This window comes from Typopeltis vanoorti, chromosome 7, assembly GCF_054136105.1.
Source record: "Typopeltis vanoorti isolate ZY-2024b chromosome 7, IOZ_Tvanoo_1.0, whole genome shotgun sequence".
NCBI classification, from domain to species: Eukaryota; Metazoa; Arthropoda; class Arachnida; order Uropygi; family Thelyphonidae; genus Typopeltis; species Typopeltis vanoorti.
In genome coordinates this window covers 12,437,356-12,465,029 of record NC_143555.1, presented here as the reverse complement: position 1 = coordinate 12,465,029, position 27,674 = coordinate 12,437,356, and the positions used below count along the sequence as shown (strand labels likewise).

The 27,674-nt window shown below is 34.7% G+C and overlaps 1 protein-coding gene across 1 annotated transcript in view; it reads left to right on the top strand.

Moving 5' to 3' along the window:
- LOC150104487 (transmembrane protein 120 homolog) overlaps positions 1–27,674 on the top strand; it is a 281,398-nt gene that overhangs the window by 138,333 nt on the left and 115,391 nt on the right. The window contains exon 7 of the mRNA XM_090395665.1: positions 18,830–18,895. Within this exon, the coding sequence (XP_090251791.1) occupies positions 18,830–18,895 (66 nt within the window). The remainder of the gene's footprint in view (positions 1–18,829; positions 18,896–27,674) is intronic.

Here is a 27,674-nt window from a genome sequence, read left to right as displayed (position 1 = left end):
TTATTCTTATCAGACATTGATAGATTTTTTCCCCATATATATATATATATATATATATATATATATATCAATTACATCTCCACTTGCATTTGTCTTTTATTTATTTCATTTAATTTATTTATAATGAGAACTCTACTTAGGGAGAAGGGTTATTTAAGGATCAAAGATGCATTACTGTGGTTACACAGCTTTTTAACCCCCTCTTAGTCTTTTAAGGAATGCAGGTTTGGAGTTTTTTACTTAACATCCAGTCATCTTCTTGTGGTCACCCTTTTAGGTATCTCCCTGGCTACCGAGCAAAGGAGGACAGGATGGCTATTTGGATTTAGCAAACCAAATTGTATTGTCATTGGCTTAAAACACAATGTAAAATGTAACACACTGTAACAACAGCAGAATTTCATGTCGGCAGGAGTGTCTTCTGCAAATTATTTTCATCAGGGAACCAGGACGAACAGTTCAAAGTCAGCTAGTGGAACAAATCCCAAAATGCATCTCAATTCAACATGAACAGAGTTCAAGATTGGTGCTGTCAACATAAGAAGCATCAATGGAAAAGAAATGGAACTAGCAGTAGAATTGGATAAGTATCAGATTGACATAATAGGTGTGACTGAAAACAAAGAAGACAAAAAAAACTGGTGAGATCTTTGTAAGCAACAAATAGAAAATGCTATATTGAGGCAATAACAATCAGGGAAAAGGAGTAGCTATATATAGTATTCAACACTAAACACGAGGATAATCTTGAATGACAGATAATATTAAGGAGAGTGATATGGGCAACTGGGAATGGGACACGGATACTTATTTGTGCCTATTGTTTCACAGAATGTTCTATTAAGGAAGAAATGGAGGAATTTTTTGAGTCATTAGAGAAGGCTCGCTGACACAATGAAAAAGAAAAAGTTCATCCATGTTGGAGATCTAAACAGCAGAGCAGGAAATGATTACCAGACATAGAGAAATGTTTTGGGAAATTTGGAGTAAAGAGCAAACTTAATAATAATGGTCACTGCCTGCTGAATTTCTGCTCAGGACATGGACTAGTTATTACTAGCACCATGTTCCAACATAAAAATTTGCACAAATTCACATGGAATGAAGATGCAAGAAATAAGAGTAGTCTCATTGACTATGATATAGTTGATAGCGATGTTTTATCACTAGTTCAGGATACAAGATTTGAAATAGGAGGTGATCACCATTTAGTTTTGGTCAGGATAAAATTAAATTTCATATTGAAAAGTCTGTAGGAAAGTTTAAAACAAATTAAAGTTGATCAGCGTTCAGATGTGAACTGTAGACTCAAACACAAACATCATTCAATAAATAAATAAAAGTGTTTGAAAACCAGAACCAAACTTTGGAGATACAGTAGCAAACCCTGAAAGAAACATTGATTCAGCTGGAGAGGCACATGATGGTTGTGTGGGAGGATAGAAAAAAATCAGAACTTCATTGTGGACTCAGGAGGTTCCTGGTAATTAAGCCATGTTGAATTCTTAGAGAATACAGAGAAAAATGTAAGAAAGCAAAGCACCATGTAAAACTAGGTAAACAAAAGCCATGGGAAGACTTTGGTAAGAACATAGAAAATGAATATCAGGAAAGTGGCAAAATATTCTGAAGGCTAAATGTTGAAAGATTTTTCACTTGGTTATACGATAATTTAAAGATTCCAAGAAATTATATTCTTGGTTTAATCAAGTATAGGCAAACGGTGTTTGTATGTCAAGATATTTCAATTATAGACTTTGTTTGCTTATAAAATAAAACTGAATGTTAGATGTACATAGGTATTTCCTTCAAAGGTGATTGAGTGTTCCTTCTAAGATTTATGCAAGTATACTTGAAAAACATTTAAGAAAAATTGTGGAAGCTTGGTGAAGAACAAACTGGGTTCAGACCAAATAGAGGTTGTCAGGATCACATTTTCACTTTAAGACAAATAGTTGATAAATCATCTTGAATATAACAAGGATTTGTATATTCAAGTTGATTTATTTGAGTTGCATAGATCTGGAAAAGGCATATGACAAGGTGCCAAGAGAAAAGCTGTTCAAAATGTTACATTTCTATGGTGTAAACAGGACATTATACCGAGCAATACATAGCTTCTATTTAAGCTGAAGGTCAGCAGTTGGAACTGAATGAGATACAGGAAAATGGTTTGATGTTAAATCTGGTGTGTGACAAGGATGCACATTGTTATTCATTATCTATATGGTTCACATTGTGAAAGAAAGTGGTATTAAATCTAATATGATAATTGGAGATGTTAATCTCAGCTATGTACTTTATTCAGATGATTTATATTTCTGAATAAATCCAGTACGAGTCTTCAAGATTTCCTGAGTAAATTGAATAACTGTTGTAATAAATTTGGTATGAAAAATCAGTAGAAAACAATGATAATGGACATAAACATTGAAAACATCAATTGTATCCTGAATGGAGAACCTATGAAACAAGTAAAACATTTCGCCCATTTAGGCACAATTTTTAGTGAAAATGGCCAAATCCAGATCGGAATGATTGTTCTCTCTCCCCACCAAAAGTTTGGGAGATTCTTATTTTATGTAATCATCAAAAATAGTTTTTAATAATATTAATTATTAATTGTACCTTGTATTCCTGTTTTTTTTTATTTGCTTGTTTCTATGCACTGATGTACTGTTATTTTCAGTACAAAATATCTCTACTTTCATTTCATTAAAGTTAATTATTGTGGTTATCGCGTATTTGTTGTTTATAGTCATGCCACAGGTACCTTTTAAAGATTAGACAAGATAAATTATAAATTAAAGAAACCAAGAAATTATATACTTGGTTTAATCCTTTATCCAAGTCTAAGCAAACAAGTTTGCACCTGAACTATTAGACAAGATGTTTTTATTGATACAGTAAAAAGTGCCTTAGAACGGGTCGGCAACCGACAGCCCAATTGTTCATTTTTGGGGGCCCATAAAAGGCTGACCATACTTACATGGCATGGGGCCTGTATGTTGAATTATTTAAATACATTTTATAATATCAATAATAAATTAAAAATAATTTGTGCATTTGTGGATTTTCATAAAAATAGCATCGAAATGCAATTATTTTTGAACCCTTTTAATGTCGACATTGATGATGTACCAAACCAACTACAGATGGAAGTTTTGGAATTACAACACAATGAAACATTAAAGAACGCATTTTTGTTTGAAAATATCCAAAAATTTTATCGATGCTTACCAAAAAAATTTGAAGGAATAATCAGTTTCGCAAAGATGATAATTGCATTTAAAACCACATACATTTGCGAACAAGCATTTTCTGCCCTCAGTTTAAAAAAAATAAATTTTCTTCTCGACTGGCTGATGAACATTTGCATGCTTCGATTCGAATTTGCACCTCAGGTTATATTAAGTGGATATTATTATTATTAAGTGACACCTCCAGTGAGTCCAAAGACTCATCGAGGGAGGGCACCTACTCTACAGCTCTGACTCTGCCACTCAATCCACCAAATACAACAAACTACACCAACACCATCTACTGCCCACAACCACCACTAGCATTTTCACAAAAACAATCGCAAACATCCATGTCACGGCAGGATTCGAACCCACAGCCTTTTGGCTGGAAAGCGGATACAGATAATTTGGCTAAGGGAAAATAACCACAAAAGGCACATTAAGCATAGATACACCCATATTGTGATGCATAAACAAGCATGAAAATGAAACTCAATGAAAAATTATCACGTAAAAACAAAGTAACATTGAGTTTCATTTTCATGCTTGTTTCATGAAAATGAAGCAAGCATGAAACAGACATACTTTATGTCTCAAGCATGAGACATAAAGTATATCTCATACTTTAAATATTTCTGTGTTTTTTAAGATTGATATAATAAAAATTGATAACAAGTATTTTTTTCACTCACTATTTTCTCTTAATTAAATGCTTGCGACCTGATTATTAAAAATAAAATTTGAATGTGGTCTGCGAGCCTGAAAAGGTTGCCGACCCCTGCCTTAGAAGACAGAAATATAAGATCTGATAATGTTGGAGTTTTGACAGATGACTGATTAATTTGGAGTGTACTTGTTGATCTGAAGTTAGTAATAATGTAACTTTTTCCTTTATACTCAGGGAGTATACAGGATATTACTAATGTCATATCCTGTACACTCCCTGAGGGTGCATGCTGAGAATTTGATGATGAGAACTTTGCATTTAGGCATTTCTGATCATTATGGCACAAGTATCTCTTGAACATTGTTACTTTTCACCATCCACCAAACCAGAAATCTAAATATCATGAGAGCTGAAAAACTAATATAAAGATAAATTTTGGCTTTTGGAGTGTTAAAAAACTTAACATGTTGAGCTTTATATCGAGGTCATCATCAAGAATACATGTATACACTGAGATACAAGCTGCATTATTACTGCTCTGGTAAGCCGTTGACCCTAGCCTTATCTCTGGCAATGTAAAAGTTAAAAGAGAAAAATAATAAAATTTATAATTAATACTTAAGTGGAACTACATCAATTGCTAATACAGTACAATACTCTACAGTTTTGTTATTTTTTAAGTTCTGTGTATTGCCCACTGTTTACATATTGATCTATATTTCTATTCTTTCTGGTGTTTTTGTATTTGGAGATTTTTCAAATTCTGCAGTCCTGTTCTGCTATCCTATTTCTAGATGCTATATGGCAGTGGTGGTCAACCTTTTTTTACTACACAAGCTACTTTTCTATAAAAAGTTATTCGGCGATCTACTCTCTTATATAGAGCACGTTCCCCCAACCTGATATCTGATTATTCACAAATAAACAACTAAAAAAAAAATACACAACTAAAAACTTTATTTGTGTATTTAAAAATTTATTTATCACTTTTAATTATTTTAATACAACAAAAAAATTATATATATATTGGAATAAAATATTTATTTCTCTATTTTGGAAAACCAAAGTTAAAAAAAACAACAGATTGATTACAAACTCACAAGTTACAGGAAATGCTGGTTGATTTAAAAAAAAAATTAATGTGAAATTTGGACCTCGCAATATTTTCATAGTCAAGTTGATATGAAGAAGTGGCCAATCGCAGACAACCATCCACATGATCATTTGTAATTTGGTTTCTTAATTGATTTTTTATGACAGTCATATTTGAAAAAGCGGATTCTGACGAGCATGTCGATCCGAAACACGACAGAATTTTTCGTGCAATATCAGTTAATATTGGGAATTTTTCATGTGCATACTTCCAAATGACTTCATTGTTTATTGATTTTAAATATAAACTATTCTGAATGTTTATTATCTCAAGTTCTACTTCAGCTTGCTTTATATCACACAGCCCACTAATTTTATTTGAAATTTCTGTGATGTTCAAGTTTTTTTGAAATGGATTATTGATAAAAGATACAATGATTTCAGTTTTATTAAAATCTTTAAATCTTGAATTTATTTCTTCCTCAACTAATTTTATTTCACGAATAAATTCTTTTAAATCATAGTGAAGCATTTCTTGGTTTTGTTCAAAAAATTTTAATAAATATGGGAGATGTCTAAATTTGCAGTCATTTATATTTTCTTTGATAAAAGTAAGTATTGTTGGAAAGTTTTTATTGAACTTAACATGTCAATTAAATTTTTATCTCTACCTTGTAACTCTAAATTTAAATTGCTTAATTTCGTACATAAATCTACTAAAAATGATAAGTGTAACAACCATCTTTTATCACTCAATTGTGGATAAATATCTCCTTTTTCATCAAGAATATTTTTTATATCGTTAATTAATACAAGAAATCTTTCTAAAAATTGACTTCTGCTGAGCCAGCGAACATATTGTATAACAGAAATTTCCTATCATCATCTGCCTGTGATTTAAATAACCGCCATTGCAGGTCTTTTCCTCGAACAGAATTTACAATTTTAAATGTAATATCCAAAACATCTTTAGTGTTTAATCTTTTACTACACAGTACTTGTTGATGAATAATACAGTGGTACGTTAAAAAATCTGGATATTTGTCGTCGTTTTTACATAATGAAATGAAGCCTGATTTATTACCTATCATTGCAGGAGTAATCGGTAGTAATAGACACAAGTTTAAAAAGCGGGAGTTTGTATTGTTTCACAAATTCATCAAATGCTGAAAAAATGTCTTCTACCCTATAATGAGATAATTTTCAAAAGTTCTTCTTTACTTGAATAATCTTGAAATACCATGCAAATAAATTCAATTAACTGAGCAATATTAGTGAAGTTGTTTGATTCATCAAATTGTAATGAAAACGGACATTAACCTGGCCTGGAAACTTTTCTCCGGCAATTGGAACTCTTCCTTTCGGCAATCTGAGACCTTGTCTGCGGCCTAGAAGTAGTCTCTCTCTAGCGACGTCTCGAACTGAGAAGCTCCTTTCTGGAAGCAGGATACTCCTCTCTTAAGCAACGTGGATCCGGGTAGTCTCTCTGACGGCGACTCTGGACCGGGCGGCCTCCTCTCTGACAGCAATTCTGGAACCAGGACCCCTTCTGCTTGCTTCATTCCCTTTTTATTAGGCCTCCTTTGAGACCTTGCATGAAGTTTGGCAACCCCCAAAGAATCGGTATGAGTCTTTCATCTTAAGTTTCAAGTTCGGCATGCCTTTTGTTCTCCTCCGCTTTCTTTTGATTGCAAGTTGCCGGCCATCGGAAAGTTGTTTGAACTCTTTCTGACTGACTTTGGAGATGTTTACATTTAGAGCCTGCAAGCTTTTCTCATACATACAAGTTTCAATAACAATCTTTCTAATGCCACTGCCACTGTCTTATTAAAGCAGTATATACAGTTAGCTTCAAAAGAGTTATTTACAAGAACATCTAATACAAACTATACCGAGGCAAACAAAGTTTATTTTTTTTGCAATATTCACATCAGGCTTAACCTAAGTAAAAAATCAATGTAATGTGCTTTGGAATATTTAATATTTAAGCTACAATCGAGTTTTTACACTTCACTTATAATTTTATTCACTCGGCTCGCTATTTGACTTCCACTGATCCAAATTAATTCATTTACTCGGACTTATAAGAAAATTACTGATTTGACAATTTTAACAAAAAATAAACAATAGCAATACACTTAAAGCGAATTAAAAATAATACAAAATAATGATAAATAAAATATTATGTTTTCAGTTTTAATTAAATTTGTAAGTAATGAGGAATACACAAGAGATCGACCAAAAATCGTTCCACAGTCGATCGCGATCGACGGGTTGAACACTCCTGCTATATGGGTTTAAGATGGTCCTTTCAAGCTCTTGGACCTGTAAGACATCATTCTTGTTGAGATTAGGATGACTGATTAGTATCTCACAGGTTTCTTTGAATTTTCTTACACAACTTTTAGTACAAAGTAAGGAATAGATGCTTTTTCCAGTCACTTCTGGCATGATCAGAAAGGCCTGATTTTCCATAATTAAGGAACTGAATGTGTCATTTTTGTTCTTTTCTTATTGGAATTATACTTCCTGTTTCTCCCTTCTAGAATAAATTGCATTGAATTTGCTATACCTTAGTGCCAGTAAGGGATGAAAAATCTTTGGAGAAGCTGATTAAGTTAATTTTGTGAGTGGTTTGAATGTACTCTCTATATTGTATTTTGCAGTTTTCTGTTTTTTCACATATTCTCCTTATGTAAGGAATGATTATGGTCTTATTGTCTTCTTCTTCTTCTTCTTCCTTTCCAGTCTTATAGGCCAAGTGGCCTGTTCCGGACTCAATTCCATCTTTTTAAGGGTCTTCCTCTGCATCGAGTACCTTTTGGGTGGTAATTTAGAATTTGTTTAGGTATTCTGCTTCTATTCATTCTTAGTATGTGTCCTTTCCATTTTTCTCTATAGCAAATAACTTTCATTTAGGGAGGTTGTAATTCCAAGTTTTTATCTGATTTCGCTGCTTTTCATTTTGTCCATTATTGTGACTCCTTCAGTTCTGCGCAGAAATTTCATTTCGAATGATTCAATTCTTCTTTCATCTGCTTTTTTTATTGTCCATATCTCACTGCCATAAAGTAAGGTTGGTTTAGCTACTGTATTGTAGATTGTTATTCGTGTGTGTTTTTGTACATAATTGGGTTTAAAAATTTTATTTATAATGCCTGTTTTAAAAAGTTTGATATCTTTGGTTCTATATCAGCTTCATTTTCATATGACATTGTGCAACTTAAATATTTGAATGATGTATTTACTTGCTCTATTATTTTGTTGTTTATTACTATTTTGCTTCTTATTGGATTAGCACCTTTGAAGGCCATGACTTTTGTTTTGTTGGTTGATATTTCCATACCATATGTTTTTATCAGATTATTTAGACTCCATAATGATTTTTGTAGTTCATCTTCATTATTTCCAAGGATTATTTGGTCATCAGCAAAAAGAAGAGTAGCTAATCTGGTGTTATGGTTTATCTTGAATCCTCCTTCATTAGTTATCTTCCATTCTTTTATGATTTTATCTATGTATATATTAAATAAAATTGGTGAGAGAGGGCAACCGTGACGTACTCCTCGATTTATTTGTCTTATTGTAATCTTTATTTTTGATTGCATTCCTCTGATTGTTTTCCTGATGTAGTAATTCTTCATAAATATTTTTCTTATTGTTTGAAACCTTATTTTTCAGAGCAAATGGTTAGAGCTCTTTTTTTGAAGGTACTAATAATATTTAGCTTTTATGTTGGATGGTGATGGTGTGTGTGTGTGTAGGTTTACACTAAACCATGAAGGAAAAACAAACTAAGAGAAGACATGTGATGTGACCAAAACCACATTTTAAAGCTAAAATAAGATCAGTTTAGCTATGTAAATCTCAATATTTGGGGTGTTCTTAAAAAGAAAAACTTATAGTTAAAATTGATATCCCAAGGACCAACCAATCACAAATCAGTGATGCAAAAGACAATATGTAAATTAGAAACCAAGCGTTATAGATACTTAGTTTGTAGATCTCTCTTGATGTTTTTATCAGATCCAACAATCTTAAACCACTGGTCCTCTCCATTTGTTTATTTCATAACCAAACACAAGTGGTACAGTAGTAAGTAATTGGTACAACATTTACAACAACAAATATTTACAACAAATTAGGATACGTTACAAATGAGAACAGCTTAAATTTAGTAGGTAAATTATACAGAGAATAAGTAAAATTTGAAGGAAAAAGAAATTACATAAGTTATATACAATAAATATGGTCAGATGTTCTTCCAGAATCTTGCACAATCAATTGCTCTATCTGTGCAGGATATAAGGCCTTCTTTTGTGCAACATGATTAAAGAAGGGGGCAAGAAAGGTGTTGCATGGATTGAGTTGTCCCAGACACAATTATCTAGTCCAGCAAGGTAGCCCATTTGATGAGGTTTTGTTTGCAGTGTCCTGTTGTTCATAGTCTGAGGCTTTTGTTGTTATTATTATTCCTGACACCTCCAAGGAGTCCCAAGACTCATCACAGGAGAACACCTACAACTGTCTCAACCACTACACTGAACCTCTACTACGAATCATCTCCATCAACGCCATCTACCGCCCACCTCCACCACCACCACCACAATACTTTCCCAAGTATTTTAGTCCAAGTGGGCACCATGTGGAAGATGTTTGGCTGTTGGAATACCAGTATTATTCTCTAGGTATAGTGCAAACCATTGTTGAAGTCTTGTCTCTGGAGGGTTTTTAGGTGGTTCAACAGTTGCTAGAAAGCTATGTCAGGATCTTAGTATTTGGGGCACTGTAGTTTGGCCAAATAGTGAGTGGCGCTCATCATTTATTTGTCTGCTTCTTTCGTCAGCCGAGAATACAGATCTTCAAATTGAAGGTCCTCTCCATCATGTGCTGTTTCATTAATTATCCCTTAGTAACTGTATAAATTCCATTTCCATCTTGCTGTGTGCTCTTCCCTGTCTTCGGTCTGCATTCGTTGTGCTAATTCACTGGTGCATGGCATCCATATCTTCTTGTGGATCTCACTTCCACCCTGGTCCATCTATGGCAGTAGCTGATGTTCAGTTTTATTGGCCTCTCTCTCTCTCACAAGATAGCCTCAAATGAACCATCTTCCTCAGATCTAAAATCCTCCTTAACTTCTATTTTTGTTGATTGAAATTCTTCAGCTATGATAAGTGATAACCTTCTTATCCTATTCTCTCTAACCTCTGAAAATACAATATCCCTTCTATTCATTCCCTGTTACTATATCATTTTTTGTCAACTAGGTCTTTCCAATGCTTATACTTTTTGGTCAAGTTGAGCTGACAATGGCAACGACTCTTCTCCTTTATTTCTAATATTTCTGGCATTCATGTACAGGATTTCAACAGAACGTAGGTTCACGATTACCCTTGTGTAATATCATGATTATTATATATTATTATTCACACCACCTTGGAGTCCATAGATTCATTACCAACTCATGATTTGAAACCTTGGAAAGTGCACCCAGCCAACAATCATTTCTGTACTCTCTCATTTGCCCCAGGGGTGGCTAGACACATGCCAATGCCCCCTCCCTAAACACCTTCTAGATTACCTGAATTTGCACTTTCAATCTCTCACTGAACAACATTTTCTTCAAACATCTAACTTCAAAAGGAACCTTCATAGCTCAGTCTGTTTTGATGATTCCCTTTGTTTGGAAAGATCTTGGCTTGAATCTCATCTAGTACATATGAAGAACCTTTTTTAAACTGAAGGTGAGTTAGCTAGTCTTGTATAGAGGTGGAATTCGTCCTGCAAAACAGGAAACTTGCCATTAGAACACACGGTTATCAGCCATAATACACTGGCTTCATAGTCTGAGCTGTTTTGGCAATAAATCCAAACCAACATGTAACTCGAAAACCATTGAAATGCAGTCTGTCAGGCATATTCAAGTGTTTTCATCCATCAAGTTTACTCCACAAATCTATAAACCGCATCCCATTTTTCCTACACAACTCTTATTGACCCCTTAGCAACCATGGCCCTTCCTCTGAATTCTGTCTTGTCATATTGAGGCAGGTGGCTAATAGTCTTTTCTTTCTCACTCTTCAATTTTTCTTCTTTCAATAACTTTCATATTCTCTCATAGCATATTTCTCATATATTAGCATACCACATGCTGACCTCTTAGTCTATACCACCCATCCCTGGACACATGCTGTGAAAAGTGCAGCACGTATGTGTTCAGTGGTGAGTGATGTAGACGTGATGTGAAAAGAGCAACCATGTTTGGAGAAACGTGGTTGCTCTTGACAATTCCAGAAATTTTGATTGCATCTGACAAAAGCCTGCTAAACAAATTACATCTTTGGGTCTACCTGCCACCTTCTGTAATCTGGTAACCAGAATGACTCTCTGGTCTTTCCCTACATGTCATTTTGATATGATATTGACTCGATGTTCACTATAATCCCACTCAAAGATACCTTAGACCTCATCCAAACCAAATTTCCTCCCAATATTTCAGTTCATGAATTAAGGCTATTTTGTTTGCAAGGAAAATTCTACAAACAGATAGAGGGAACAGCCATGGGTTCTCCTCTCTCCATCCCTAGCCAACTTCTTTATGAAGACCTTTGAAGAAAAGGCCTTAAACTCTGTCCCACATTAACTCGCTGTTTGGCTGCATTGCCTAAATATACTTTATAATTTCGCAACACTTAAACAATCAACACCTCCTCAGGATCCAGTTTACCTTGGAAGATGAAAACAACAAGTCTCCATTTCCTAGACACTCTGATTACATGCCAGCTTGATGGATCCCTGGCTTTCTCTGTTTACAGAAAACCTACACATCCAGGTAGACACATTCACCAGAGGTCATACCTCCCTCCCAACAATATGGGATTATAAAAGCCCTATATAACAGAACAAAATTAATAAATTCAGATAACAATGCCCTAACTACTGAACTTAATCATATCCTTAACATCTTCTTAGCCAATGGCTACAAACCCCCCAAAAAAATATTAAAACCAGTTAACCACAACCCCCATCCTCCCACTTCATAACAGATTATTCTAAATCTGTCATCATTCCTTATATCCAGGGTACATCCAAAAAACTAACAAAAATTCTAAGAAAATATGACCTTTAATCTATTACAAACCACATAAGAAATTAGCATCTCTTATCCACTCCAGCAAAGACCAGCCACTTTCCCTAGGCCTACCTGGAGTATACCAGGTCCCTTGCAGTTGTGAACTATCCTACTGTGGCCATACAGGCAGGACAGCCAATATTAGGATATCCGAACAAGGACTACATCTGGTTTCACCAGTACAGCCACTCAGGACTTGCTGACCATGCATTGTGCACTTATCACAGAATACTTTATTACACTGCAGCAGGTATAAGTATGAAAGATTATTCCTTTAATCAGCCTCAGCTCTGAAAAACTTCCCAAACCTCAACAAATTTCGGTGCATGAAACTGCCCCAAATTTGGGAAGCTTGCATTCTAAGAATATTATCCCAATGGCCAAGACAACCTATTTGAGCCTGCTAGGGGGCACGATTAGGAACTTTAGGGACCCACTTCAGCCTCATTTGCTTAATGTTAGTGTCTACATGCATGTATCATTGTTTTGTGATCCTTGAAGATGGCAGTGTAACATTGCTGAAATATAGGAAGGTATTGATTCAAGTTTTTAATTAATATTCTAATTAATAAAAATAATAAATAATAATAAATAAAAATTTTTAATTAATAACGTAATTTCCTGAAAAAAAATTTAAAGCTTTATCTACAAGAATTCTCTTCAAGTTTCCCCATAAATGCAGAAGTGCTTCAAGTCTCTGTTCTGTCATCTATATTCTTTTTTTCCTGTTCATTAATGACCTACTCACCACTAATCCTATTTACATATTTGCCGATGATAGTACTCCTCATTCATTCTATTCATTTGACAAACGATCCAGTTCTCAAACCTACCAATCTTCTGAGGATCATCTGCAACTAGTGTCTTAAAAATTGATCTCCATACTATCTTTCACTGGGTCAAAGACAATTTAGTCATCTTCATTGCCACTAAAATGCAATCTTGCCTTTTCTCTCACAAAAGAGATCTCAGCTAGCCTATTACTCTCATTAATGCAGAAATCACCAGACACAGTCAGATCTCTCTGTTTGGACTACCATTTATCTCGCACTTCTCCTAGCATAAACATATCACATAATTTGCTTCCTCAGCATCTAAAAAACTATGCATTCTCTTCTGCTCAAAAGTGTTTTTCACCCACCCAGCAACTAACTATACAAATCCCTAATCTTACCCATCCTTAGGATGCTACTTGCACCTTTTGGTCGGTACATCGAAAACTTTCCTGAAAAATTCTTGATGCTGTCCAGATGAGAGTAGTTTCTCATAGATGATCCCTCCCTTACGAATTCATTATAATCTCTATATCTTAATGTTTCAGCACTTTCTGTTCTATAGGTACTTCCATGGTGGTCACTTCTCTGCTGAACTGTCAACCAACATTCTTCCACTTTTTGTTGAAACAAGAGCAACAGTTGCCCAACATCCCTTTATGTTGGACAACTGTTGTTTTCTTTATGTAAACTTTCTCAATCCTCACTTGCACCCAAATCACAAAAGTGATGTGCTTATAAGTTCCTTGATCTATCGTGTATGGGGGCAGTATTAACAGAGAGAAAACAAAGTTAATCTCCTATAATGATCGTCTACCTTGCATCTGCTAAGCTAATTTGTGTGAATATTTTCCATTCAGCATCCTCTACATTCCATGGTCTGTAAAATAATCCCATTCCATATGAAGGTGGTCTGAAAAGTTCTCAGCCTCGACCATAGACGGCAACACAAGATTTTTTTTTTTTTCTAAGTTGGTACATCTGTCATAAGCATCCATGTGAAATTGCAAGTCATTCTATCAGGTAGTTTGTTTTATACAGCTGTCTGAAGCAAATGTATTGTCTGTACCCTTGAAATGGATAAAATTGAGTATTGTGCGGTTATAAAATTCTTTGTAAAAGAAGGTTTAATGCCAAAAGAAATTCATTCGAAGTTCATAAATGGTTGATCACTCTTCTCCTTCGTTTTCGACAATTAAGAAATGGGCAAACGAGTTTAAACATGGCCATTCCAGACTTGAAGATGATCCATGTGAAAGACGTCCAAAATGTGTAACAACACCAGAAATCATTGATTGAGTGCACGATATGGTATTGGATGACCGGCGAGTCAAAGTGCGAGAAATTGTTGAGATGTTGAGACTTTCATTTCAGAAGAACGTGTAGGATATATATTGCATATAGAATTGCATATGAAAAAGCTTTCTGCAAGATGGCTTGCTCACAGCAGATCAAAAACGCACTCTCATGAAAATCTCTGGACAGTGATTGGAGCGTTTTAACAAGAATAAAACTGATTTTGTGCATCGATTTTTTACTATGGATGAGACTTGGATTCACCGTTACACACCAGAATCCAAACATCAAAATAGTGGACAGAAGCCGGTTCTTCGGCGCCAAAGAAGACAAAGTTGGTTCCATTAAGCAGGAAAGGTCATGGCATTGGTGTTTTGGGATGCTAAAGGCATTTTGTTTATTAATCATTTTGAAAACGGTAACACAATAACTGAGGAATATTATTCTGATATGGTATTGAACCAGATCAGAATAATATTCCCCGATATTTTAATCAGACTTGACGAAAAAAATTTGTGAGAAAAGACCCGTTTTGCAGAATTAAAAAAAAATCATCTTTCATCAGGACAGTGCACCTGCCCACAGAAGTATTTTGGCAATAGGAAAATTAAGGCATCTGCACTATGAATTGTTGGAACATCCACACTATTCCCCAGATTTGGTCCCCCTGACTTCTGTCTCTTCCCAAAACTAAAACACTTCCTTGCTGGTCAGCTTTTTTCTTCAAATAGAGAGGTGATTGCAACTGTTGAGGGGTATTTTGCAGATCTTACTGAGAACCTACAATGATGGGACAATGGCGCTGGAGCATCGCTGGAAGAAATGCATTAGTCTTAAGGGAGATTATGTTGAAAAATAAAAATAATTTTGAAATTATAAATTTATTTTTTTCATTGTTAGGGCGAGAACTTTTCAGACCACCCTCATATTGATACGGCAGGCTTATCTGCTGTTGTAACATTCCACTACCTTTTATAACACCCCTGCCCACCTATATCTCCCTGAAATAATATACACCTAAACCTCTTTTTATGCGAATTTTTTTTATGCAATTGGGATATCAAAAATAATTTTTTTTTACGTGATTTTTATTCACTTTTGCGCGACCAACCTAAAGTCTAAGTTAGGAAAAAATCCATAATTCAAGAAAATTCTGAGAATTTTGTAGAATTGCATTCTCATTTCGATTAAGAAAATTCCAAATTCTAGAAAATTCTGAGAATTTTGTAGAATTGCATTCTTGTTTCAATTAAGAAAATTTTAAATTCTTACGAATTTCATTTATTGGGAATTCCCCGAATTACATAACTGATTGCGCATAAAAAAGCAGTTCTTAGCAGTTTGAATTTGGTGTTCGAGTAGACAACACAGTTACAGCCTTTTTTCGTTTGCATTTTTTAAGTGAAATCAAAATAAAAATTGTGTTATAAAATTAATAATTTTGCCAAGAAATAATGAATGGTAAGCTATATGTAATTTTCAAACTTTCATTTCATTAACCAAAGATTTTAATCCAGCCCTCACATGATGTTGCCGATAACCAAAAAAAAAAAGGAAAGCCGTTTCCTTGGATATAAAAATTCAAATTTTAGATGGTCTTTAAACTGGGGAAGGTGTGACGGCTGTGGGTAAGCATTTTGGAGTCTGTGAATCAACTGTGAGATCTATAAAGAAAAATGAAGAGGCTATTAGAAAAGCGGTATATTCTGGTACCAAATCTAGTGTGAAATTATCATCATACACAAGAGATGTTGTTCTAGAAAAGGCCGAAAAAGATTTAGTGATGTGGATAAAAGATAACGTCCAAAAAATAATGCCAGTTGACGGAAATTCCATCAAGCAATCAGCATTGAGATTTTATGAACAGATTAAATAATTGCAGCCAGATACTTCATCTCAATCAAGGAAAAAATATGAATTTCATGCAAGCAATGGTTGGCTGGCTAAGTTTATTAAAAGACATGCTCTTCATAATATAAAAATTAAAGGTGAAATGGCTTCTGCTGATGAAACAGCCGCTAAAGCATTTCCACAAAAACTTGCTAAAATAATTGAAGATGGAGGACTCATGAACAAATTTGGAATATGGATGAAACTGGCCTTTTCTGGAAAAAAAATGCCAAACAGAACTTGCGTATTAAAAATGCAAAAAACTGTTGGTGGGTTCAAAGTAGCAAAGGATCGCATAACACTCCTATTTTGTTCTAATGCTTTAGGAGTTCAGATATTAAAACCACTGCTCGTAAATCGATCATTAAGACCACGGCCAATGAAAGGCGTAGATTTTCAAAAATTGCCAGTTCATTGGATGGCCAGCAAAAGAGCTTGGGTGACTGTTGATATTTTCACTGAGTGGTTCCACAAACATTTTGTGCCAGAAGTTAGATGCTATTTGAATGACAAGGGTCTCGAATTTAAAGTGCTTTTGATTCTTGATAATGCACCCGGTCATCCTGCCATAGAACATCCAAATGTGCAATTTTTTTTCTGCCGCCCAATACCACATCATTGCTGCAACCTCTAGATCAGGGTGTAATTGCGACTTTTAAAACATATTATGTCAGACGGACATTTCAATACATTTTGAAATGATTAAATGATGATGAAACACTGTCAGTTATGGATGTGTGGAAAAAATTTTCAGTTATGGATTGTATTGATCAGGTTCGGTTATTGTTATCTGAATTGAATGCATGCTGAAAAGCTATTTGGCCTGCATGTGTTAAAGAGAATGCTCATGTTCCCTTCAATCATACTGCAGAATTCTCCAATATAATAAGTTTGGCTTGTGAAATTGGCAGAGAAGGATTCGATGATCTTGGGTCGGCAGATATCGAAGAATTGTTAATTGATAAACCTCTTAGCGAAGACGAAATAGTGGAGATTGTTTCTGAGACTCCTGAACGCGAAGAAGTTGATGATAATGATCAAGATAATCCTACTTTTACTGCTGATATAATTAAAGAAGGTCTTAAACTGGCCAGTTATTTAGGCAATTATTTTGCTCGACGTGATCCAAATGAAGAACACGCTGGGAAGTTTTCATGTGAGCTGAAGTTGTTAATGTCTTCATACAGAGAATTATATCGTGACTTATAAAAGCATCAACACAGCGATTAATAACTGAGTTCATACCTAAAACTACTGAAAAAACCAGTGGTACTTTTGTTCAATACATGACAAGAAGAATTCCGCAAGTTGAGGCGGAAGTCGATGACGATAATTAATACCATATCTAGTAATTCTAGTTATATTACAGTGTCACGAAAACGAAAGCTTTCGTGTTTATTGTCAGAAACTAATAGCGAATAACGTAATTTTTTTATAAAATCCTTAGCAAACAACTGAAATGAATGTTTTTTTAAAGTTATTAAAATTCATTATACGTATGTGTGTTCTCCATGAAATGTAAATAAAAATCTTATGATCCTAACGAATTTAATGTTTGTTTTTTTCATTATTTTGCTTATATTTCAGGTTTGGAACCAATCTTCACTTTTTCTATGGAGTCAGTAGTTCTTTTTATGCGAATTCTATTTACGCATAATTTTTAGGAACGTATTTGTTGCGTAAAAAGAGGTATAGGTGTACTCTACTTCTTCATTTTTATTCCTATCATTCATTTTCTTTCAGCAGATACCAGTAATTTTCAGAGACACTGAGTTATGAAAGCCATAAACTTATTCTTTTCTTAAACTTATATTTCTTGAATCCATATAAAAAAAAAATGTCATACACGGTTATAAAAAGTACATTTTGTAACCACATTCCTGTATATTACATCATTATTGCAAGAATTGAACCTATGGCTGTTTGTAAGATATGCATTCTAAATATAATTTTGTTTTTCCTGCGTCCATTAAAATAGTTAGGCTGATATGACTATTGACCTTAAATATTAAATTTCATGAAGTCAGGAAGGAATAATTATTCATCATTGCTAATTATTTTGCCTAAAATAATTAGCCTATTACCAAAAAATTATTTTTTTATTTTTTGCCTGTCAAGCCTATTGCCAAAAAATGCAAAAAAAATAAAATAAATCTGCTATTTTATAATTATAACCGAGAGAGATATTCATTGATCAGTCTTGAACCTAGTACTGGTGTAACAATAGAAATTACTGCACCTGCATTGTTATGTATGGAAATATAATCATTTTAGATTGTTTCCATTGAAAATAAAATTACAATAGGTATACTCATTCTGTAAGTTGCAGTGATTAGTTAGTTTTCAACTGCTTTCTGTAGTAGAAAGTATTTATCTTGTCTCAAAGAAGTGCCAACAGTTTAGTATATGTGTTTTAAACTGAAATTTTTGAATATTAGATCCACAAATTTGTGTAAAATATGATTACATTCCATATACTACAACATTTTTTTTCATTAAAACAATCTTCCTTCCTTCTTTCTACATGTAATTAATTTTTTAGCCACTTTCTACAGATAATGATGTACCTTTTATCCCTGTAGGCCAAGAGAATATGAAAATGTCTGTAAAAACTTACATTGATTACAGTATCATTTTCTTTGTTATGAAGTAATATATGAATTGATTTGAGACTTTGTTAATGTAATTTTAATAAATATCAGTATGCTTATGGTTTTATTCACTTGTGTATTAGGATTAAAGGATGGTGGAGAATGCATCACTTCATTACAACTGTATTAGCTGGTGTCCTAATCCTGTGGTATGTATCATTTAATAATTCTTTATTGAACAAAATTTATAGTTGAAAGCTAATGTCTCTCTCACACATGTCACATATCTTGAATTAATAGTGATGTGATTATATAATGTTGAAAGTTTATTTTTCACTTGGTCAGACTATAATAAATTTAGTTTAATCCTTTATCCAAGTGTATGCAAACAAAATTTGCGCCTGAAAGTATCTTCAGGACTGGGGTAAAGTGGTACAACACCGGGCGACTCCTTGCAAAGGTGGAGCAAGCTACCAACACTCCTATCTCAGTATCTCCCATATCCTTGCAGATATGTATAATGTTATGCATATAGTCTGACCAAGTGAAAAATAAACTTTCAACATCTTTCTCTAAATCCAGAGTAATTTAATAAAGTTGGCACACCGTTTGGCAGCTCCTATAGGAGGAGATGACCTTGCTATTGCTTCTGCCTTGGTATCTCCACTTGGGCGTGACTCCCATTGAAGAGACCTCAATAAAGGTCGAAACTAGTCTGGGTAGTGGCCCTTTCCTTAATGCATAACATTATACATATCTGCAAGGTGATATTTTGCATTATGGGAGATATTGAGATAGGAGTGTTGGTAGCTTGCTCCACCTTTGCAAGGAGTAGCCCGGTGTTGTATCACTTTACCCCACTCCTGAAGATACTTTCAGGCGCAAACTTTGTTTGCACACACTTGGATAAAGGATTAAACTAAATTTATTATAGTGATTATATAATATTTATGAAAGATCATAGTGGACCCATAGGAGATAGTTGGAATCTCATGAGAATATTTTTGACACCAGTTTTCAACAAGACTCATTGTTGGAGGTACATATTGTAACAGAAATGATCATATTGTGCTTTAAACTTATTCAATGTGTCTGCATTTACCACAATGTCAGGCAGTGCATTCCAATCACTCTATACAAAGAACCTGCTCCTACCTCCCTCCTTATACAGTTTTCAGGGAGGCCCCTTGTTCAACCACCTCTCCCATTCTGCAAAAAATTTCTTCCACATAAAAAATCCCTTACCAACTTTAACATCTTAATCATATCCCCTCTCCTCCTTCCATTCATGAGATTTTGTAAATTCCATTTCTTCAATCTGTTTTTGTATCTTTCATTCCAGAGACCAGGTATACTACTTTAATCAGTCTTCTCTGGATCCTTTCTAATATATCATCATCACCACCATCAAAACCAGGGGATCAAATCTGTTGAAAATAATCCATGTTAGGCCTGAGCAAGGCCTTATACAATGGAACCTCATCATCATCATCATCAAATTCCTGCCATGTACCCTCAAGGGGTGTACAGGATATGACAGTACTACATGAAAAAATTACATCATTACTAACTTCCTATCTACAATTTTCCTCCAAATCAGTCTGTTACTTGTCAAGACTCCAACATTATCAGATCTTATATTTCTATCGTCTAAGGCACTTTGTACCGTATCAATCCACCTATATCTTGGTCTTCCTCTGGGTCGTTTTCCTGCCAACCTGGCAGAGAACACTTGTTTTGCTAATCTTTCCTCTCCCATTCTATTTAAGTGACCATACCATCTGAGATTAGCTCTGCTAACGCATTCCTGGATGCTCACAATGTCAAGTTCTTTCCTAATATCCTCATTTTTAATATGATATTGCCATTGATGCCATCTGTTCACGCCTCTAATCTTTCTCAGGACTCTCATATCTGCGGTTTCTAGTAAAACACTTTGGTCAAGTGTTTTACTTCTGACCCAGCTCTCAGATCCATAAGTTAAAATTGGTTTGAACACAGTCTTGTATACAGCTAATTTAGTGTTCCGACTAATTTCTTTCTTATTCCATATAAATTTATTCAATTGACTTCCCACGATACCAGCTTTGCTGATTCTGTTGTCTATTTCTATATTTAGTTTACCATCTTCAGTAAAAATTGTGCCTAAGTAGCAGAAATGTTTTACCTGTTCCACAGGTTCTCCATTCACAACACAGTTGACATTTTCAATGATTCTGCCTATTTTCATTGTCTTTGTCTTTTTATTGCTGACCCTCATACCATATCTATTACAACAGCTATTCAATTTAGTCAGAGAATCTTGCAGACTTGTAGCGGATTTATTTAGAAGTATAACATCATCCGCATAAAGCAAAGAGCTGACATTAACATCTCCAATTTTGATATCAGGTTTAATACCACATTCCTTCATAATGTGATCCATATAGATAATGAATAACAGAGGGGATAATGTACATCCTTGTCTCACACCAGATTTAACATTAAACCATCTTCCTGTACTTCCTTCAATTCTAACTGCTGACTCACAACTCAAATAAAGACTAAGTATTGCTTGATATAATGCCCCATTGACACCATATAACTGCAGCGTATTGAATAGCTTCTCTCTTGGCACCTTGTCATATGCCTTTTCCAAATCGACAAAACTTAAATACAGATCTTTGTTATATTCCCATGCTTTCTCGACTATTTGTCGTAAAGTGAAGATCTGATCCTGACAGCCTCTATTTGGCCTGAATCCAGCTTGTTCTTCACCAAGCTTTTCTTCCACAATTCTTCTCAACCGTTTCTCAAGTATACTTGCATAGATCTTGCCAGGAACACTCAGTAGGGAAATACCTCTGTAATTCTCACATTCAGTTTTATTTCCCTTTTTATATATGGGTACTATGAGAGCTCTACTCCAATCATCAGGAATTCGTCCTTCTGTCCAGGCTTTCTGAACTATGCAGTGCAGCCACTGTAAGACTCTTATACCACCATACTTCAGCATTTCTGGTCGAATGTCATCTACTCCTGCTGCCTTTCCACATTTCAAGCCTTTGATGGCTTTTTCTACTTCAAGTATGGATATGTATTCCTGACTGCATGCCTGGTCAGTGTTTTTTATCACTGTGCTGTCATCACTGCTTGTTTCATTTAGCAGTTTTTCAAAGTAATTACTCCATACTTCAAGGATATCTTTTTCTCCTGTTTTCATTTCACCTTTATCATCTCTAATTGATTTTACAGCACTCTTTCCTCCATTCCTAAGCTTCTTCAACAACCTCCAGAATATTTTGCCACCTTCTTGAAATTTATTTTCTATATTCTTGCCAAAGTCCTCCCATGACTTTTGTTTAGCTAGTTTTACACACTGTTTAGCTTTCTTACATTTGTCTCTGTATTCTGTAAGAGTAAAAGCTGACTTATTTGCCAGGAACTTTTGATATGCTTTCTTCTTTTCCTTCACTGCCTCTTTAACTTCCTGTGTCCACCAGGGAGTTCTGATTTTTTTATCCTTGCACACAACCTCACCACATGCCTCTCTGGCAGAATCAATCAATGTTTCCTTCAGAGTTTGCCACTGAATCTCCAAGGTTTGATTCCTGTTCTCAAACTCTTTCATTTTCTTTTCAATAATATTTCTGTATTTTAGTCTACAGTTTACATCTGAGAGCTGCTCAACTTTTATTCGCTTTAAAACTTTCTTACATGTTATTCTTTTCAATATGAAATTCAATTTTATCCTGCTCAAGACTAAATAGTGATCACTTCCAATTTCAAATCCTCTGTACACTCTGGTGTCCTGCACCAGGGAGAAAACATCACTATCAACAATAACATAGTCAATGAGACTTTTCTTATTCCTAGCCTCTTCTCTCCATGTGAATTTGTGCACATTTTTATGTTGGAACATGGTGTTAGTAATAACCAGTCCATGTCCTGAGCAGAAATCCAACAGATATTTGCCATTATTATTAGCTTTGCTCTTTTCTCCAAATTTTCCCAAAATATTTTTGTATGTCTCACAATCATTTCCTACTCTACTATTTAGATCCCCAACAAGGACCAAGTTTTCCTTTTTCATTGTGTCAGTTGCTTTTTCTAAAGCCTCAAAAAATTCCTCCACTTCTACCTTAGTAGAACCTTCTGTGGGACCATAGGCACAAATAAGTCTCATTGTCCAGTTCCCCATTCTCATATTTGCCCACATTACTCTACTTGAGACTGACTGCCATTCAAGAAGATTAGCCTCGTATTTTGTGTTGAATACTATGGCTACTCCTTCTTTTCCTTGATTGTTATTGCCTGAATATAACATTTTGTATTTATTGCTCAGAAAGATCTCACCAGTTTTGGTCTTTTTTGTTTCAGTCACCCCTATTATGTCGATCTGGTACTTATCTAATTCCTCAGCTAGCTCCATTTCTTTGCCATTCAGGCTTCTTACGTTGATAGTACCGATCTTTAACTCTGGTGATGTTGAGTTGGGGTTTGTTTTCAGATTTGTTCCAGTAGCTGACTTTTCGCTGTTCGCCCTGGTTCCCTGGCGAAAACAACGTGGGCCTTGTTTAACCGGGCGACGCCCCAGCCGGCATGAAATTTTGTCATGTTGTACCATCATTTTTTTATTTTGGTTTAACCAATAAGAATACAATTTGGTCGGCTAAATCCCAAATTGCCAGCCCATCCTCGTTCGTTCAGTATCAAAGTAGATACCCAACAGGGTGCACCACGAGAAGGTGAGGATTGGACATTAGGTCAGAAGCCCTGGTCGGTTCTCCGCATTCCTTTAAAGGCTATGTGGAGGTCTCCTCTCAGTTATACAGCTTTGACCCTTAAGCACCCCCTGCGATCTCTATTTCTGCATCTCTAAGGTCTTCCATTCATTACCATAATGTTATGTAATGATATTCTCAATTTGTGCAATGTGACTCACGAAATTCAGGTCCTTGTCTACTACCACTCACTGCAAAATCTATATGCATCTCCCTTATCGAATATATTTGTCACTTTGTAATAGGGCATAAATAATTTGGTGAAACATGACCTCCATTTAGCAGACCCAGTGCTATCACAGAATACTACTACTGTTATCAAGCCACTTCTGGATCCTAGTGCTCACCAACCTCTCCAACATCAACTCAACTATAACTCCAAATATACAAATTGGGTTATAATTTGTAACCTGTCTTATCACCACCTTTGTGAAGTGGAACAGTTTGACCTTCCTTTCACTCCATTGTGACTTGTGCTGTTGCAAGGTTCTTAAGCAGATAAATAAGCCAAGGCTGACTCTAACTCCCTGGAACATTGTGATCAAGTCCTATTGTGTTATTGATATCAAGATTCCTTAACTCCTCATATACCTTGTGCTCGCTCACAAGTAAGTTTTCTTTCATTTCCTTGAGCTTCTCATGATTTTACACTCATGAGGATGCACCCTGATGAATTGCTCACTTTGAATACCTTGACTCTGCTCTACAGCAGTTACGAATTTATCATTTTCATCCACTAACATCATCTTACCATAATTATATATGCCACATATCGAAAAAACTCCTTTAGGATTTTTCTTTGCCTGATTTGCAATTTTTGTCCATAATGCACTTTTGCTGTCCTTACCAACTCAGTCACCATCCTTATTTGCTCTTTATATTCTTCATGCAACTAATTATTACCATTATTGAAGTGCCGTCTTCATCCAAGTTTCATGCTTCATCTCTTCATTCATCAATTTGACTTGTCAAATTGATGAGTCAAATCGATATTAACATTTTGACCTTTGGAATACATTCATACACATTGATGCTGTTAAATATCTCATTGGTCAGTCACTGAGCAGCAGTTATCTCCTTACCTTTTAACTCCTCATAAAATGATATAGCCCCAGGCTGTCTCCTAACCTATAGAAGAACACACATGCCACAAAACTTTTTTATGTAAATATTTCATCATGTGTATCATAAGACATCATAGTTAACTAACGAACAACAATAGGAATTGAATTCAAAAAACAGTAGTGCGCATGCTTAGAAATCCCTCTACATATACAGTCACATTCATGGATTAAAAAATATTGGGCTGAAATTACCATTACTTAAATTAAAATGTAGCAGATAAATTATTTGATACAACATGGGATAACAATTTCCCAAACTTTTGGAACAGTAAGACAGTCATTTCGATTAAGATTAGGTCTATGAAGTAACGCTTTAGCACTTTCTTTATATAAACATTCTTATATGTGGATCTATGTAGTAGCTTGGTGTTTTGCCATTGGATCCTGTGGTTAGCATTTTTGATTCCATGTTGTGCAAAACTGGATTTGTGAGGTTTGATGAGTTAGATGTGGTCTTTGATGTTCAGAGATAAGTTTATTTATAGGTGTTCCTGTTTATCCATAGTAAGACAAGTTACACAAACATGGTACTTTGTCACCAATGATGCTACCAGGTAGCATCATTGGTGAGAGTTTGCTTTTTAGAGAAGGTAGCAAGTTGTGAATTTGGTTGATGGATTTGTAGGTAGCAATCAGTTGATATTTTCTCATAATTTTTGCCGCACGTTTAGAGATGCCTTTAATATATGGTATAGGAGTCCTGTGGGCTTCTTGTCTGGGTTGATTTATAGGAGATCATTGATTTAATTATTTCTTGGGTTGTTATTGGATTATATCCATTTAGTAAGGCTGTTTCTTTGATAATTTCCAATTCTTGTTTTATGAATTCTTCAGAGAACAAATCTTGTGTGCTCTGGATACTAAAGATTTTATGATGCCATATTTTTGAGATGGATGGTGAGTTGATGTATTGTGGATATAACAACCTGAAAAAGTTAGTTTTCGGTAGACAAAAGTGGAAATGGACTGATTTTGTTTGCACTAGATGTGTACATCAAGAAAATAAATACCTTTGATTCCTTTTCTAGTGTGAACTTGATATGAGGATGCAGGGTGTTGATCTTTTTGTAGAAATGAGTAGAGTTCAGGTTCTATGCAACTCCAAACTGCAAAGACGTCATTGTCCTAGCTTAGCCACATTTTGGTTTTGAGTCAAGAGTAAAAATTCTATCTTCTAGGTGTTGCAGAAAAAAGTTGGTCAAGTTAGGTGATAACCTAACTTGACCAACTTTAAGATAAGGGTTATCACCTAACTTGACTAACTTTAAGACAAACAAAGATAAGGGTGAGCCAATTGCTGTTCCTCCCTGTTTATATATTTTATCTCTCCAGGTGAAGTAACCGGATGTGATAGTGGAATTATTCAAATTTGCAATGTCCAGGAAATTTTTGAGTTAACAATCATTGTTTCTTTGTGAGGGATATTAGTGGAGGGAGAGAGAGAGAGAGAGACAATGTCAAAGCTTACTATCATGTCTGCATCTGCTGTTTTAATGTCTTTTTTTCCTTGTATGAAATTCTATGGGATTTTTTATCAAAGCGGTTGAGTGGCTGGTGAGGGGATGGAGAAGGTTAGACAGAAATCTTGATATTTTATGTGGGCCTGACTATGGAATCCAAAGTTGTTTCATTCAGTAACTTGTTGAATTTTTTTGAGCTGACTTTTAGTAGGATAATTATAAGCTTGGGAGTAAGTATTGTGATCACTAAGCAGTAAATTCAAAGGTGTTGTCTTTGTCAGCTTTGGTGATAACTCTTATTATTACATTTTAGAGAATTCAGGGCTTTTAATTCTGCACGTGGAATATTAAATTCTGATGGTTGGTTTCAATAGCTATTAGCTTCAATACTAGACAGATCACTGGTGCTCTTTTCAATGTTGTGTATGAAATCTAAACATGGAATACATTTGGGCGAAATTGCAAACTTACAACCTCGTGCTGGTACATTCAGCTCCTCTTCAGTTAGAGATCAGCTAGATAAGTTAACAACCCATTTGTATTTGGTTGTATTTTTCTTAGATCTTTCTAACAATTTTAGTTTTTTTTTTTTTTATCCAGATACTTTTTTCAAATGCTTAGTGCCTGCACTTTTTGCAATATTATTAACCATGTGTAGCAAGTCTTTATTTAATGTATTTGACAGATCAGCTTCCAATTCTGTTGTTTTTATGATATTTAATGACATTTCCTTTTTTTGAAACTCGTAACTGATTTAGCAACAAGGAATGGCCAGTTTTTTGATAGATTTTATGAGCACCTAGTGATTTAATGACTTCTTTTAACTTAGCGAAAGTGGGAATTAGTTTATTACATTTGCACTTTTTTAAAAATGAGATTCTGGCACACAGCTTACCCTGTTTCAATTGAATCTTTTGTAATAAGTTGCTCTTCTATACTGTCCGACTCCCCATGAAGGAATAAGACTTTTTTGTATAGTGAAACTTGTGGGGTATCCACAACTACAGAATAACATGTATGCCACAATAAATAACTTTTTTATTATGTAAATATTGATGAAGTCTTATGTATCATAAGACATCATCAGTACATCTAACAACAATAGGAATTGAATTCAAAAAACAGTAGTGGTCATGCTTATGGAATCCCTCTACATACGGTCGCATGTTCATCCAGATTTAAAACTACTGGGCTGAAATTAACATTACTTAAATTAAATTAAAATATAGCAGATAAAGTATTGAATACAATAGTGGATAACAATTTCCCAAACTTTTGGAATAGTGAGATAGTTATTTCAATTAAGATTAGGTCTATGAAGTAAGGCTTCAGCACTTTCTTTATATAAACATTCATGTTTATATGTGGATCTATGTAGTAGCTTGACATTTTGCCATTGGATCCTGTTGTTAGCATTTTAGATTCCATATTGTGCAAGGCTAGTGCAAACACGATGGATCCATTTCCACTTTTACCGAAAACCAACTTTCTTCCAACAAACCTTTCATATCTTCTCTCATACTATACATTCTTCCAATTGCGCCTTTGTAGCGCAGTTTGAAGAACGACAGTACATTGCATATTTCGATTGGAAAAGAACTGAGTTTAATTCTTGTTGTGATGAGAGGATTCTTTATATGG